Here is a 17,780-nt window from a genome sequence, read left to right on the forward strand (position 1 = left end):
CCGAGCACCCACGTGTGCCAGTGCCAGACTGCCAGTAGGCTACATTTATTTAAAATTAAACATTGCAGTTGGCGCTATGAAGCGTCTGCCACACTGTGATTGGTTATGTTGTTGTCAGTGACAGTGACATAACCAGTCGCATGCATGTTCCATATCCTATCCACCAATCACAGCGTTTCTGAAAACGTCCCATCCCCCACTATACAGTGCCGTGCGAGTATGTAATCATTTATTGCTTTCCGTAATCACTAATCATTAATCAGACTAAGAGTTATTCGTTCGCTATGAGACCTTGAGTAACAGCTGGTAGTACAGAGGGAAGAGAACGCAGGTCAGTATATCGCGATATACACTGTACATATTGTATAGACACACTAGGTAAGAAGTGAGCGCCACACATTGTATTTCTGTTTTTGTTAGACAGTTTAGTTAAGGTGCCGGGCGGATGCACTGAAGATTTCGGTTTATTTTCTACATTTTGCTTTGGTTAGATTAGGTTTAGATTAAGGATTGTTTTCTTATATTTTGTTCTTTCCTTTGGCGCCGCTTTCGTTCTTTTCCCATTTTATTGTTTGTTTGTTTACATTTTCACCTTGTACATAGCGCACATTATTATTGTTATTTTACTGGATCTAGTGGCTTTGGCTTTTTGTGAATAAACGTCCAGTATTTTTTCTCTTTCAAAGTTTTGTCTGTCATGTTCTTCCACCTCATTTCATACCCAGCAGTAGCTACGTTAATATGTAAATGTTACGGTACATTCCGTAGACTCCTTAAAGTTCGTAACAGGGTTTAAATGGGAACATTTTTCTGTTCAAGTATAGGCCTATGTACGGTTTAAAAGAGGAAAAACTAATGGACACAAAAGTAGCCTACTTTTGGACAGAATACGAGTTCTTTGTTAAATACATAAAATAAAAAAATATTTTTTTAGCCTATATGAATAATGGATTCGAAACCTCAAAGAAAAGCCATGCCACTATCAAAAGAAACCTCGAAACATAAATGAGGTAGACATCCCAGAAACTCATTATTTTAGTCGCAACAATCGGTTAATGGAAACGCTGTCCTTTGCAATAGTTTTTTAATCAATATTTACAAAACATTAATTTCCCAAGAAGCTGAACGCATTAGCGGTTACGTGTCAGTTAAACTTTTCATCTCCAATCCTGTTTGTATTTTTGAGAAGTGACGCTGTTGTGTTTGTTTGTATCGGCCGCTGTCCATTAGCCTAAGGTTCTGAAATGCAATATTTTTTGAATAGCCTAGTCTATTTTTTTTATTTTTTAAATGGCGTGCGCCCTTGAGCACCCACGGAGAAAAACATAAATCGGCGCCTATGTGTCCAGATACAGTTTTTTATTATAAAGTTATGTAAAATAACTGCTCAGTGCTGTTGCAACAAACAACTCTGCTAATGCTAACTTAATTCTATATAAACTGCAGTATATAACCGCATAGGCCTATTAGTTACTAGCCTAAACTGGACGGAGACAAGAAGCGACCTGTAACCCACTGACCTGCCAGCGTTCACAATTTGAATTGAGAGTTGCTTTGCGAGATTATGCGGCGCAATTTGTTTCCTCACTGCTGCACGAGTCTGCGTGAGAATATGGGGGTGTGGCGTGAGAGCGTGAGAATTGCGTGAGTCTCACGCTGAATGCGTGAGAGTTGGCAGCTATGATTTAGTAATACAAATCACCACGAGAGCTTTCAATATGCGCGCCACTCTCTGGCGCCACTGGGTGGCGCCTGTACTTCCCGGTCAGAGAGCACCTGTCCATCAAAAGCTCACTATCCAATCAGAGTAGATCATTGTTAACCCCGCCCCCACGAGAGGTTTGTGTCAAAACTCCAAACGAAAAACTACGAAGCAAAAGCGAAATCTGTGGCAATGCATTCAGAATCCACGATCAGCGAAAACTAATCTTTGAAAAACATGAACAAAAATGAAGCATATTTGAAGAGCCTGTTACATTTGTGCAACTGTGTTAATTTTTTTTTTCATTTTCATTGTGCTTTTCTTCTTTTGTAATGGCATATTTTCGATAGTTTCTGAAAAAGTTACGTTCAGTTTTATAAAGTTTCGTTCATTTTTATTGAAGCAAATGTAATTCCATACTCTTTCAGCAGTGTGTGTCATAAATCCTGCAGTAAGTCACGAGGTAATGAACTAAATGGCAATATCAATTTAGTATCTAAATATTCTTTATTGCGAACGATCCTTATGCTGGGCCGGAGCAAGACTAAATTAATAACTCGGGTGATAACAGTCAGCAGCTGCTTAGTCATCAAATTCATCTCTCAATTCTCCTTCAATCAAATTCCTGCCTCAACGTGAATGAGCGCTCTGAAGGATTGGAGCTGAAGTGTGTTATGTAGAGCTTCCATGCTGTATGGCCCAGGGCTCAAAATGCACTCTCTTCCTTTCAAAACTCAAGAACACACATTCTGAACATCAATATGAAAAGGAGAAGGGGGGAAGCTACAGAAGAATAAAGATATAATGGGATAAAAAATATTTTGATGTAAACAAAAGGAGGAAAAGACTGAAAATATAAAAAAGGACTAGAGGAGAGGTTTTTCTGTAGAAAGCTGCAGGAATGGATGAATGCTCACGGTGCACAGTGGATGCTGAAGGGCTGCTGGGATGGAATGGGCATCTTCCTCTGCCACTCTGTATGTGATCAGACTCCAACCGGAACTCTTCTTCCTGCTGGAACACAAACACACACGTTTAACAAGCCAAATATAATAATGCATTTCAATAAATAAATATAGATTTTTATTTATGAAGAAACATTTTAATAATAATAATAATAATAATAATAATAATAATAATATTAAAGTTGTTCTTTGTTAAATAATAATAAAAAAACAAATATCTATCAAGAACCTTTCATCAACAGAAATTCAATTATACTCAATAATAGTAATAAAATAGTATGTTGTTTATTGCATAATCTATATAATAATAAAAAACGAATATAATTTTAACAACATTACTACATAAATCAGTCAGATGATTTAACAGAAAAAATTTAGTTATTCCATCAAAAATAATGTTTTAATGACATTTTCACACTGTTCATCCCCAGCATACATTGTGTTTTTGTAATAACACTACAGATAAATAAATAAACGCATGCATACAGCACATACACCGTTTATTAAGAACCTTTCATGAACACAATGCTTTTCAGACTAATAAAGTTATATTTACTAACTATACTACTATATACTATATTTACAGTAGCATTATCTGACAAAGTAAAACATGATTTGGATGATTTACTGAAGTACGGTAGCAATAATAATAATAATAATAATAACAGTTTTTTATTTATTTTATACTCTTTAATAATAATAAATCAATCAATCATTAAGCTTATTTAACTAAAAAAAAAGCATTAATGTTTGTGTTAATTTGTTAATGTTTGTGATTTGTTTTTCTCTTGACATTATTCCCACTGAAAATTCCATCTGTTCATCACGAGCATACATTGGTATTTCTGTATGCTTGAGCATGATATCTCTAGCACGAGTTGCTGATATGCTGGCGTCCTCTCTAGGTTCTTAAAAAGCTTCTCCAGTGAGAGTTGGTCAACCAGCTTCAACAGAAAGATCATGCTGGTCGAGCAGCTCCAGCAGTAGTTTTGCTGGTCAGCAGCATGGAAAGTCATGCTGGTGTAAGCTTGTATTTTCAGCAGGGTAGAGAAAATAGAAATCTGTCACTATGCAGTTCTTAGCACTCAAAATAATCAATCAGCCTGCGGGCAGCTTGTATCATAGTATAATGTATGAACACATCAGTATCAGTGTATATTACAGAATATTTTCATCAAAAACATACAGGCCTTCACTGCAGTCTCAGGGGAAATATAACATCCAGGTGAAGTAATGGAGGGTCAAATGAGATTGGAGAGTCCTTCCCCACATGAAAAGCCCTTTGAAGAATCACTTTTTCTCTACCGTTATTGCAAAGCTCACTTTTACCAGAAGGTGACGGTATAAACTGTGCAACATGTGTCACAGAACAGGCTTTCACAAGCTTGATTTATGTGTTCTTACACCATGTGATCCTGGAGAAACAAACACCAGACATGTAACACCAATCCATCCATCATTCCTGTATTAGGATTGTTCTTTTACTCTTTCCGCAGGTGGACGTTTTTCCGATCATTATAATACGAGGCAGGAATGGAAATAAATCCTTAGCCGAACCCATAACTTCAGTTTCATTTTATGGAGCCTGCTGTTACATGGGAGAATTCTGGGTATAAATCATATAGGTTGGCTTTTGTTGACATGTTGGTATATGCCGAGGGGGCCGTAAGGTCCTTTGCAAATGAACAAATCTTACTTAACACAGTCTTGTGATCATCAGACAGAGAGCATCAGCCCTTGTGGGAAGCACACGTGGTTGTGAATGTTCCTGAAGTAACATCCGGGCCGTAGATGTGATGAAACTGTACGAGATTCACATGATAATCAGCACACCTTACGGCTGTTGATTCAAACTCACACACTCACATGCACACCTTGTGGAAGGACACATGGTTCATATTTGCACGAGGTTTGGGGATCGTGTTGCGTATTGTCAGGAGGGCTAAAATGTTAGTTGAGAGATCAGCTGAAACTGACAGCCACCGAGTACCAAATCTGAGAGTTAGTGTGAAGGGCTGGTTCAAAACCAAATACAACTGAGGGGTGAAAAAGTACACAAAAATTAAGCGATGTCTTAAACGCCCAATTTTATGTACTCAAATTTATAAAGATAAAAATAATAAGCAATTATAAAATTATTAAGCAATTATGCATAGTTAAAAATACACGGCATACACAAATACCCATTAAGCAATTTTAATTAGATTGAATGAATTTATTTATTTTTTAATATACACTTTTTACAATGGAAATAAATGCATTTATATAACCATTTGTTTCGGACTATAAATCGAACCGACGTATAAGTCGCATCAGTCCAAAAAAACGTCATGACGAGAAAAAAAACCCCTATATAAATCACACTGGACTATAAATTGGATTTATTTAGAACCAAGAACCAAGAGAAAACATTACCGTCTACAGCCGCGAGAGGGCGCTCTATGATGCTCAGTGCTCCTGTCGCTTCCCCCTGAAAACATTGACTGAAAAGAACTGAAAACTGTTAACTAAAATATAAACTTAATTTATTTAACAAAATCCAAGTCCAAGAACAGATATTTGTAATCTGGAAAGGCAGGTTATTCAGCTAACGGTACACAATAGTAGACAGAACAACAGGCTGAACATAACACATTAACAGTTACAGGAGAACTGAGCAGCATAGAGCACCCTCTCGCGGCTGTAGACGGTAATGTTTTTTCTTGGTTCATTATTCATGGTTTCATGTCAAATTAATTTTGATAAATAAGTCGAAACTATGCCAGCCAAACTATGAAAAGAAGTGCGACTTATAGTACGGAAATTACGGTAATAGTATTTATTCTGCCTCATCCAACATCCCGAACTTCAAATCTTAAAAGTATATTTTAGCAATGTCCTTAATATAGACGTATAGTTACAAATATATTTAAATACATGACATAGAAGTTTGAATAGAAGTTACAATAAAATGTTCAGTGGGTAAAGAAAAGACCCCCCCTATAAAATAATAACTTTTTGTTGCTTTTCAGCCTGAAATGACACTTATCCAAGTTAGTAGAGACATATCCCAACAGACTAAAGGCTGTAAGTAAAGCAAAAGGTGGTTCAACAAAATACTGACACAAGGAGGTGATTTTTTTTTGCAAAACTCAGTGATTCTGGTTTCTATTCATTTTTTTCTGACATGCTGGTGATATATCTTTCACTTGGATATTATATACATTTTAATAATAGTAAAAAAAATTTGCTAAATGCACAAATATTAAATGAAAATACATTTTAGTTTAATTGTGATCAACATATGTATGATGGGGGTGTATTAGTATACAAGTATGTGTAAAGCCCATGAGAAAATGCAGGGTTTTGGTAAAAGAGGAGACAGCGAGAAGGAATGGTGTGCTGTGATGTGTCAGGTGATGTGCATATGGGTGCAAAGGGCCGGAATGGTGCTTAGATTCCTGATATTAGAGAAGGAATGCGTGTACGCCTGTATGTTCATGTACACGCCTCTCACTCACTCTCTCTGGTTCTGCACTGTGTCCCTGTAGCTTTATCAGTTTTTCCTGTCATCATAGCTACATCTGCAACATGTCATCCCAGCACTCCAGGGCAGAGTGTGTGTATAATTGTGCAGGTATGTGTAGCCATATTTGTCGCCATGTTTATATGTGAATGTGAAGCCCATGTCTTATGTGCATAGATGCATATGTGTTTCGCATAAGTCTCAATAATGTCTCAGAGTGTTTTGGGTGTAGCTGCTCCAGACTGAGGCGTGTGCTGGCGGCCTGCAGCTCAACGCAGGAGTTATCAGGCACCCTGCTGAAGCCTGTCTACTCTAATTAAACCCTCTCTGATCTCCTGCCTATGGCTCCCATTATGCCTGTGGCTCTCTCCTTCACTTCTGCCGGAGGGTCAGGGAGCCAGTGCTTCCTATTCCCAGCCATGAGTGTGATCTCTGAACCTGGTTGGAATAAAAAGCCGGAATGAGGTGGGAAGGGAATTCTCCAGCCTGAAAACATCCAAAAGATTAAAAAGTAGTGAAAAAAAAATGTGAAAGCAAGCCTGTAGGCCACCTGCCACGATGCAGCACAAGAAAGAATCCAGATTCTCGGTTTCCTTCAAATAAACGTCTTCTCTTTGCTCTTTTCTTCTTGCCTGTTCCTTCAAATACAGCTCGCTTCTCTATGATTAGCCGCTCTGTAATTTGACTGGGACTCTCCTGGGAGGATGGAGATGTTTGTTTTCGCTTGTCTGTTTGGTTGGAGATTTTAAATGAAGTGAAAATGATCAAACTTCCCGTCGTACACTACAACAAACTGTCTCTCTGGAGACTAGGCTTTCATCACAGGCAGTTGAAGTGTGTTAAAGTTGCTTCAGAAAGAAAGTGCTGTCAGAACTACTTTTTGTCACTTTTACATTATTATTGTTGGGGTTTTGCCTCTTCGTTAGAGAGATAGTAGAGATAATGACAGGAAGTTGTTGGGAAGAGAGAGAGAAAGAAGAAGGCAAGTGATCAAGATACGTTGCAGACTCGACTCAAACCCACATCACCTACATGAGCAAAATGTTAGAATGTGAACATTTAAGATACAAATTAAGATCTAAAAAAATGTCTGTAAATTCACCAATTATTTTTACAGACATAAAAGCAGCTCTGTGTATCACACAATTTAATCAATGGTTTGTAAATCCTGTCAGTACAAAGACTGACTCAATCGACTGAACAACGTTCTTTCACAATGACAAAAGTTTAAGGTGGTTCAGATGCCATTTAATATACCTTTGCACTCAATCGTTAACATTAACTCGGCTGTGTGAAACAGAAATCAACAAATTTTAATAAATTAAAGATGTGTTGACCAGATTTATTTTAGTATTATTTATATAATATTATAGTATTCACTAATATTTTGGATTAGCTTTTATATTATCACTTTAACATTCCTTATGATAATACAATTCCATATGCTTTTAAGTATTTCTTTCCTTCCAACTGCAAACTTCAGACTTTCAGCGAACTGAATACAAGCTACCATGTTATCAGACAGCCCTCCAAGCCAAAGAACTCTCCTAAACCTCACGGTAACACACAGCATCTGGATCTTTTTACAAATCAAAGACTTTAGAACTCAAAACAAGACCAATGTTTTAGTGTCTTGAGATGTTAAGCACTTTAACTTGTTACCACTCTGACTGGTTTCAATTATCGCAAATCTCTCTGCTGGACTCCAGGATGTGTGGAATAGAGTGAGAGTGATAGTCGCAGACTGCAGGGCTAGTTTCCAGTATGGTCTCTGGTGACAAACAACAGCACAACACTGGACACAATTCATCCGTGAGTCACTATGACACATTCCTTAGAAGACAAACTGGACCTCCTCAAGACATGTTTTCTGGAAAATAACACAGAAAGAGGAAACAAGGCAACACCATGGCATTTTCAGTCCTCTCCCTACAAGCGACCGCAGTCTGCTTCCGATACAATAAAAAGATTCAAAGACGCTGCGGTCACTGAGGCATCGCTGAAACTTTGTTGTCAACAGCTTTGACTAACACTACAGTTTTATAACATGCCAATGCTGTTGTGTAGGTTTCAATAATATTTTGAATGCAACTTTTTTTTTCATGTTTTCCAATAAAAATCTAACCATTAAAATCTGATGAATTTATTTATTTATTTACCTTACAATTGAAAGTATTTATTTTCTGATTTAATACATTATAAAATGTAATAAGATGTACCTCTGTTCCACTGCCCACTCTGATATAGGCACACACTGGGTTGAAGGCTCCAGTCCCACATGCTAACAGGTGGGTGCTGTTATAACGCTGCACCAACTTAATGTAGTTTGCACACTCAGGCTGTGAGAGAGGGACAGATAAAGGCAGAGATGATCAGATAAAGAAAATACGTTTTAAGAACTGTTTTAAAATATTTAAAGATAAACACTGTAGCCATGTAACAGGATATCACTGTATCATATATACTTTACAGGATGTATAACAGATTTACCTTCTCTCTGCCCTGCATTAAACAATCCCCCACCTGCTCCTCAGAGCTCACCCAGTGAATCTAAAACAGAAAAACAAGCGCATGAGTTCTGGTCATGTTGTTCTGGCACAGAAATATGCTTGCTGTACTTGGCTGAATACAGTCATTGTTACCCTGACCTGTGGTTGCATAAAAAACACATTGTAGATCTAACACTGGAGCATGTTGCTAGCAAAGACAGGGTCAATGGTTTAATTCTCAGATAATGCATGAACTGATCAAATGTAGCTACACCTTGAATGTGATAAAAGTGTTGCCAAATGCATAAATGTAATTTCAGGTACACTACAGTCTCAGAAAAAGAAAAAAAAAAAAAATATATATATATATATATATATATATATATTCTTTGTGCCTTACTGCACCTAAAGGGTATATATTAAAATGTTAAAAGGTACATATTACTGCCTTTTGAAAGGGTACCGACACAGTAACAGCTTTTGTAATTTTTATTTTTTATTTTTCTGAGAGTGTGGAGTGGATTATACCTCTACACAACCCCTTAATTAAGATACTCCCTAAAAGTCTACAAAAAAAAATAATGTTTTCACTTAAAAAGAAAAGTGTCTAAAATCATATACACTCACATGAGATGAAGATGCTATAAGAGGACTAGAAGTCATTAATTTCCAGTGGAAAATAGTACAGGGACACTCACTAAAATGTAATTTGCTAAACACTTTTTTTTGTAAAATTGCAGTTAGGAATAATTATATCCAAAATCGTTATTTTTAATTCTTACATACGTATTAATGTAGATAAGCCTTAGAAAACCTACAATGCTTTTCTTTTAAATGTATCAGCAGCCACTTTTTTTGTGGATGGATATATTGATTTATTATTCATTCATTTTACCATTTCAAAAAAGCAGAGGGTAATGACTGCTTCCAATCTGAAAGTCGCGAAACTGCCATTAGGGGCAGAAATATGAAAATCGGACGCTTTCTTTTGGCATAAATTATGGGTGACATCTGTTACCTCTGGTATTTCTACAGTACAATGCAATCAATAACCAAAAATGCCTACTTTTGCTTGATGCTCCGTCCATGCCAAGCACAACATAAGTATTAACTGCATACTTAATACAGTTAATACAGTACATTGATAGATACTTCAACTATATATAGTTATGACAGTTTCAGGGCAACAATTTTTAAAATGAGAACAAGGATTTGTGAATGTTTGTGAATTGAAGGGGGGCAGATTGTTACAATACAATCGCTGGGTTCTATTTTGTAGGAGTAGAAGTATTTTGTAGAAGTATGTGTGAAGTTATCCTGAGATTTATTTAGCAACAGACGTAAATTGCTTTGAGCATCATACTGTCATGAGCCAAATGAGATGATAAACTGTTCTACACATGCACACACACACACAGACACACTGATGGCAATGCTGGGCAGACATGACGCCCAAATCCTAAGAACAGCTACGAAAATGAACAAACCTCTTTGTGAGGGGCAGTGATGCGCTCCAGATTGAGAGAGTACATGATGTCTTTTCCTCCGATGAAAAGCCTTTCCTGAGTCTCATCCAGTAACATACTGTAGTGCTGCAGACGCCCCTCTCCAGACTGGAACACCCTCGTCCTGTTCAGCTCCCATAACTCTACAGACGGAAATTAAAAAGCATTTTTATCATCTGAAAATGCTATTTTTGAATAAGTAGGGTTAGGGATTTGTTAATGAATATTTTTTGTGGAAACCATAATACATTCTTTTTTTAATAGAGCAGCATTTATTTGTAATTAAAAACTTTTGTAACATTATGAATGTCTCTACAATCACTTTTGATTAATTGAATTTGTCCTTGCTAAATGAAAGTATATATATATATATATATATATATATATATATATATATATATATATATATATATATATGTATGTATATATATATATATATATATATATATATATATATATATATATATATATATATATATATATATATATATATATATATATATATATATATATATGTGTATATATATATATATATATATATATATATATATATATATATATATATATATATATATAAACAGTAAAACACTTTCTGAACCCAAACATTTGAACGGTAGTGTACATGTATGTTGAATTGTTATAAAGCTCATGACTCTAATCTCTATCCATTGCATTTCTTTCCACCACAGGGTGAAGTCAGGCAGCTGGAACAGGATTAAACAGACCACATATATGACCAAAATCAGACAAAGATGCTTCAGTGAATCGTGATATGAGAGAAATTGTATTATATGATTAATCAAAGTATGGGATGTCAGTGACTTCCTGATCGTGCTTGCGTGTGTGCGTTGGGTTGCTCCGTGGGGAGTTGCCCTCGTAATGGTCTTGACCTTCTGATTTATTCAGCGTGTGTGAGTTGGCCCTCCAGTCATACACACCCAATGATAAAATGTGTTCTTCATTTTAAATGCTCTCTGGTTGCTTTAAAAAAAATAATAATGGCACCCTCCCAATACACTCAGATGCAGGCAGATCCATCGATGAGTGTATACACACACACACACACACACACACACACACACACCACTGGATGCTGGCTGAGTTCAGTGACACATGGAAAAAGAGACAAATTAAAAGAGAAATAAAAAAGGAACAATTTAACTGAAAATTGAAAACTCTCCCATTACTTACTCACTATAAACGAAATTTCCAAACCCGTATGACTTCTTCTTTCATTTAAAAGGATACTCCACCCCAAAATGAAAAACTTACCCCCGTGTCGTTCCAAACCCATTAAGCTTTGTTCGTCTTCGGAACAAAATGTAAGATATTTTGGATGAAAACCGGGAGCCTTGTGACTGTACCATTAACTGCCAAGTAAATTAACTTTACACTGTCAAGGTCCAGAAAAGTATGAAAGACATCATCAGAATAGTCCATCTACCATCAGTGGTGCAACCGTAACGTTATAAAGTGACAAGAATACTTTTTGTACACAAAGAAAACAAAAATAACGACTTTATTTTACGATTTGTCTCCTCTGTGTCTCTCCGCATCACTGTAGCACCATTTTGGAGAATATCCGCTGACTGCTTTTCTGGACCTTGACAGTGTAATTTACTAGGCAGTCAATGGGACAGTCACAAACCTCCTGGTTTACATCCAAAATATCTTAAAATGTGTTCCGAAGATGAACAAAGCATTTACAGGTTTGGAACAACATGGGGGTAAGTGATTAATGACAAAGTTTTCATTTTGGGGTGGAGTAACCCTTTAATTTGCATATTTTTTAATGGAATATCCTAACCACTTATTTCAATATAATGAAAGTGCACAAGGTTTGAGGCGTTCAAGCTCCAAAAGGACAAAAAGCAACATAAAAATCACAAAAATGCTTCATATGAAGCTTACAATGAAACAAACTGAAATTAAAGAAGCTATAGCTCAATGGAAGAGAAAACCATCATTGAATAATGGCTTAAATTTCACAGTTTTCACCCAAATCTATCACTCCAGTCGTACGCACAAAAGAGAGATCAAAATTTCTCCTCCTGTGTTCCAAATAAGAAAGAAAGTCATACAGGTTTGGAATGAAATGAGGGGGAGTAAATTTTCAATTTTGCGTGAACTAATTCTTTAAAAGAGCCACTTAGAAAGTTGAAGGGCGAAACCATGTATGTAAAGAAGATAAGGGAAGCAGACAGGCAGATAAAGGATAAAACTGGATTAGTGAAACGATAGCAGAAGTGATAAAGTGGAAAGTGAACGACAAGTTCAAAGACAGACATTTAAAAAGACATACTTTGATCACATTTTAGTGTCTGAGAGCAGTTCTTCTGAAAGACACTCAACGTGTCTTTTATTATGTTTATGAGTCTTGCGGTTAATAGAAATGCCTTAGGATTCTCAAAAACATGAAAACAAGTAACACTCACAAAAACACACACCAAAACTGTTCAAGTTCATTTGGAAAGCAGTCTAATACCTCAGTCTGCTCTTTTACCGTGGGGTCTAAAAGACAAGACAATACTGAAAATCTGGGATTCAAGATCTAAAAAAGTTTTAGGAATGATTTTGAAGCATTATGACATAAAATGAAAAGGAACATTTGTGTAAAATGTTATATGACAAAGAAAAAGATGAAAACAATGAAGAAAAAAACAGATGAGGAAGACAAAGTTGATGACAACCACTATTATGACAAAGAATACAAGGAAGACGACAAGAAGAAAGAAGAAGAAAGTTTATTATTATTAATAAATTAGCTTAGACAAATGCTAAATAAAAGCATTTTTACTAGTGGTCTCAAATGTTGGACTGGAGTAAGTGTATGTGCAACATATCATATGTTTATTTAGATGTTCATATGGTGTCCTCATGTTGAAAGCCAGTGAAACATTTTCTTCCAAGCTGTTACAAATTACTATCAGTTATAAAGTATCAAGCACCTTACACAACTTGTGGTGCCCATGTGGCATATTGAAAGAACCAAGATTGTGCTAAGGAGAAAAATGAAAAGAATCGCTGAATGCCTTCAGGAATCAGTTACAGCTCAATGACCATATATACAGTAAAATAATAAACAAATCGGATGAATAATTTCACAGTTCACTCTAATTAATCCAAGGTCTTTGCCCTTGAGTCTATTTGACCTGTCATTGTTTTATTTACATTCAACTACATCCACTAGACCTCTTTCATTCATTTTGATTATGAGCTTTTTTCTCATTCTAAGTCTATGGGTTTGGCCTCTTGTTCATGAGACTAGGGCTGTAGCTATCGAATATTTTAGTAATCGAGTATTCTACCAAAAATTCCATCGATTAATCGGATAAAATGTGTTTTTGCTTAATTAAAGTGCAATTTTAATTATGCAAGAGAAAATAAGACTCCTGGGTCTCTTAAAACGAAGAATTAAGTTTCCTTTTTTAGAAAAAAAATATTTTTACTTTTTAAATGCATAGAATGCAATGCATACATCAAAAAATAAACATTTAATTATTACCTATTGTTTCCCTGTCTGTACTTGTACTGTGAACAATGACAATAAAGTTGACAGATGAATTACGTGCATTTAAGTGTCATTCAGTTGGGGTTTTAAATAAAGCATTTTCTGAGATGCACATTAAACATTAAACACATAAAACATTAATTTAATTTATCTTTTAATTATTGAAAATTAAGCAAACTTAACTTTTTGGTAAACAAAGGGGATTTACTATTAAAAATAAAACATGGAAGAAATGTTGTGTGATCAAACCTAAAAAAAAAAATTATGTTAGATTTTTTTTTCTTCTGTCAGAGCAGTTCTGGAGATGTGGTTCATGTGTTCACGTCCTTATTTAGTGAGACAGCAGACGCTGAAATCACCGGCGTCACGCGCACTTCAGTGTGTGTTAATAAAGGAAGACGTGCTTTCTGCTCCATTCATTAACAGAGACATGCAGAACATGCAGGAATCATATTTAAATAGACTGTTCTTTTAAATAGGCTTAATATTTACAGATATTAGTCCATATCGTGATCTGATGTAAGTGCATTGACCTATTTTTGATTAATTCATTCATAATTTGGCAAATTTCCATGCCATTCCGCGTTAAACTGTAAAATCCATTTTTAGGACTGGATTCCGCGATTCCCTCCGCGTCACGACGTGTGTCCACGTTCTCTTTACGTTTTCCCTCAAATCAAAACACTGCTGACTCCTTGCAGAATACGATTTCGGACGCAGCGCTTGTGTTTCCTTCCGCTTTGTGGGTAACGTAAACGCGTTGTGTCACATTAAAAAAAATCATTGCGAAAGAACCTGACGTGAGATTTAAAATAAATTAAAAGAGGCTTCGAGGCAGAGGAATTTGCCTCGATCATTTTTTGTAATCGAATTACTCGAGGAATCATTTCAGCCCTAAATGAGACAGATAAAAGAAAGAAAGAAAACCAGACCTGGCTCATGATTTGACTGGCCTCTATACAAGATGTTTCACAGGGACGGTTCATCCACCATAAATATTTAGTTAATATACTCCATTTATCAGCAGAAACCACAATGGAGATGCATATAGGATAATAATGTTTATAAAGAGACCTTACTTCTAGAACAACCAGCAAATTGCACATGTCCCAACACAAGCTAAAAAAATCATCCTGGACTCCCAGAGGCAATGAGCATTTTAACCTCTCACCGTTATTAACACAATGCCCCTGGTCGGGCAAGGGTCGTACCATTAGACTGTTCAGAGAAGGTGTGGGGGAAGAAATAAAGACAATCATCTAACTCTTGTTATAAATTAAAAACATGGGCAATGTACCCTTATTATACTCAATGCCTGAATATGTGTGAGTGTGATACTGAGTAACTAATTATAATATAAGGATGGATTTGTTTCTTACAAACACAAATGTTAAGTGATGGACTGGAATTTTGTGGATTTCTTGTTGATCATTTTGATGTTTTTATCAGCAGTTTGAACTCTCATTTTGCACCCATTAACTGCAGAGAATCCACTGGTGAGGAAGTTGTGTAATGCTAAATTCCAGAATCAGAATCAGAATGAGCTTTATTGCCAGGTATGTTCACACATATGTTCACACAATTTGTTTTCGTGGCAGAAGCTCCTCAGTGCAACATAACAGCGACAGAACAAAAAACACAATAAGGAATAAAAAATACAAAAAAATACAAATAGGTGGGTAAGGAATGACAATATACAAATTGACAATGTATGGCAGGTATATTACAATGAGCATTTATGTATGTACATGTATATTATGTATATTATTCCTCCAAATCTGTTCCAATGAAGAATTAAAATCATCTACATCTTGGATCTCTGAGTACACAGCTCAGCATTACTGAATGAATAGCATTTTTCAACAAACTGGTTGAGCAAAAGATTCCACGACTTGCACAAAAAGTCACTTGTTTTGTTCCTGAACTAAGTTTTAAGTTAGAGATTCATACTCCTTTTATACAAAAGCCAAAATCAATTGTTGCCACCTACTGGTAAAACCACAGTTGCAGAAAGAGTTGCTGATAAATATCTACCACTAGTATGAAAAACACAAATAAGACTCTCGTAATACTGACTGGACAATCAAATTCGGGGAACAGAACTAATGGATAAACAATAATTTGTGTGTATGTTGTTGGAAAATAATTTATTAAGTCAAACTGTAAGTTAAAGTCTTTTTTACGGGCCCCCCTATGCTTATAAGACAAGAAGCGACTGCGTTTCTTCACTGAAAATACTGTCAATCCCATTCTCAGGCCTGTCAGCTAATAAAATTGAAAAAGCAGTTATTGAAAGTGAAATGACCCAAACTCTCTCTAATCCAAATCCCCATGTGCTGAACTGGCTGTATTTCCCCGTAAACCAAACTAAAGACCTGTTTCCTCTGCCTAAGTCGTCTGAACCTCAGCCGGGGTGAGCAGGTCTAAGGAAGTGCCAATTCTCCCTAAAGAGGACTTTGGAGGCTGAAAGATTCCAGAATTATTGAGAGCTGATTGCGGATGTGGCTGTCTACTCCCTTTGCTGAGGGGCTATCGGCTATCGAAGATAGGGAAGTGCTTTCATCCTAGGAAGGAAAAGAGCTTCCTTCTTTCATCTGTCACTCTGAGTTCCCCATCTTTTGTCTAACAGGAAAGGTCATTTTGAAGGGCCCCACGATGGATGGACTTTACATAAATCATATTTTTCCTCATTGTCGTATAAGGTGAACTTGTCTGTACGAACCGGGGTCCATTTCATTTCAGTCAACAAGGAGGCAAAAAGACAAAGCTAATTATTGTAAAAGATCTGATTCTGAGCAGAAGACCAAGAGACTCTTGTCCTCTAGCACAGCATATTGACTGCATTAACCTGCTAACCCTAGTAATTATCGTAAGGGTTATCCTGTATTTGGGAATATGATCTTTGCCTTCTTCCAGACTGCATGTTTGTGTTAGGCTTTATATCATGCGCAATTTCAGCTCTCTGTAATGGAATCAGTGGATTCAATATTTATTGCTTACTAATAAAATAAATAAGTAACAATCAAACAAAATCAATGAGCAATCAAAACGCTGCCCTGTATAACTCAATACACACTGATTTGTAGTTTAGATTCCATATAATAAAATACATGTTAAAGTGAAAAAAACAAGCAAAAAAAAAAATCCAAAGTTGTGAAGCCTGAACATAATCCAATCCACCATATTTAAAATATTTATTCCCTAACAAACTCAACAGCTTGTTAAACATTAGTTTCTGCTGCTCTGGAATGGTGAAGGTTTTTGGTTTATATATGAAGCCCGGAGGGGTTTGTTTCTTGTGGGTGGACTGGAATGGAGATGTTTCGGTGTGGCCTTGTAAAGGTAATATGACTTGGGGCCTTAAATAACATTAAAGGTTCTTACTGCATTGTGTATTATGTACATATAATTAGCTATGACGCATGTTGTTTGTACTTTCAATCTACGCTAAATTGCAGCTGTCATACTTCAATGAACCAGTACAGAGGAAGTGAAGCTGGCTAACATCAACCTGCCCTTTGCTCATCAAAACACTACAGGAGACTGAAAACATGAAATATAGGGGTGAAACAAGACAGATTCTGACTCAGTTTGCACATTCAAGCACCACAGCAGCACCAGACCTTTGATCATCACATTGATGCACTTGATGGATTCAGTGTATAGGCACTAACCACATTTAATGACAATATGAAATTGTAATGTTTTTTTATATAACACACACACACACACACACACACACACACACACACACACACACACACACATCCTTTGCATTGTGTTTGCAGTTGTTTATAAACATTTATGTAGACATCAGCTAAATATGTCATGGGAAATATCTTATAATCCCATACTCTCATTTTATCTCTATGATGAAACAATGGTTCTTTTAGAGATAAAGCACATTGCAAAGAGGTGTTTTGTCTGTGTTTCATGGTATGTAGTTTGAGATTAAAGCTTTTACCAAAGCATTTAAAGCAACAGTGGCACATTGACTCCACATTTAGATGCAACGCTCAGTTAAGGGTGAAGATATCAGATGGGGAGGACTTAGATGAAGATTATTTCCATAAACAATCTCAGTGATGCTTGGACAATACATG

General features: G+C 36.1%; 1 protein-coding gene across 2 annotated transcripts in view; it reads right to left on the bottom strand.

Annotated features, from left to right (window-relative positions):
- Positions 1-17,780, bottom strand: part of LOC132156302 (semaphorin-3E-like) — a 58,615-nt gene that overhangs the window by 21,725 nt on the left and 19,110 nt on the right. The window contains exons 2-5 of one of the 2 annotated variants that reach the window (XM_059565248.1): positions 10,149-10,309; positions 8,663-8,722; positions 8,392-8,511; positions 2,620-2,713 (exon numbers count right to left, since the gene is read on the bottom strand). In XM_059565248.1, coding sequence (XP_059421231.1) covers positions 2,620-2,713; positions 8,392-8,511; positions 8,663-8,722; positions 10,149-10,309 — 435 coding nt within the window. Of the gene's footprint in view, positions 1-2,619; positions 2,717-8,391; positions 8,512-8,662; positions 8,723-10,148; positions 10,310-17,780 lie in introns of both variants that reach the window. The other variant, XM_059565247.1, reaches the window with a different exon arrangement.

This window comes from Carassius carassius, chromosome 13, assembly GCF_963082965.1.
Source record: "Carassius carassius chromosome 13, fCarCar2.1, whole genome shotgun sequence".
Classification (NCBI taxonomy): Eukaryota; Metazoa; Chordata; class Actinopteri; order Cypriniformes; family Cyprinidae; genus Carassius; species Carassius carassius.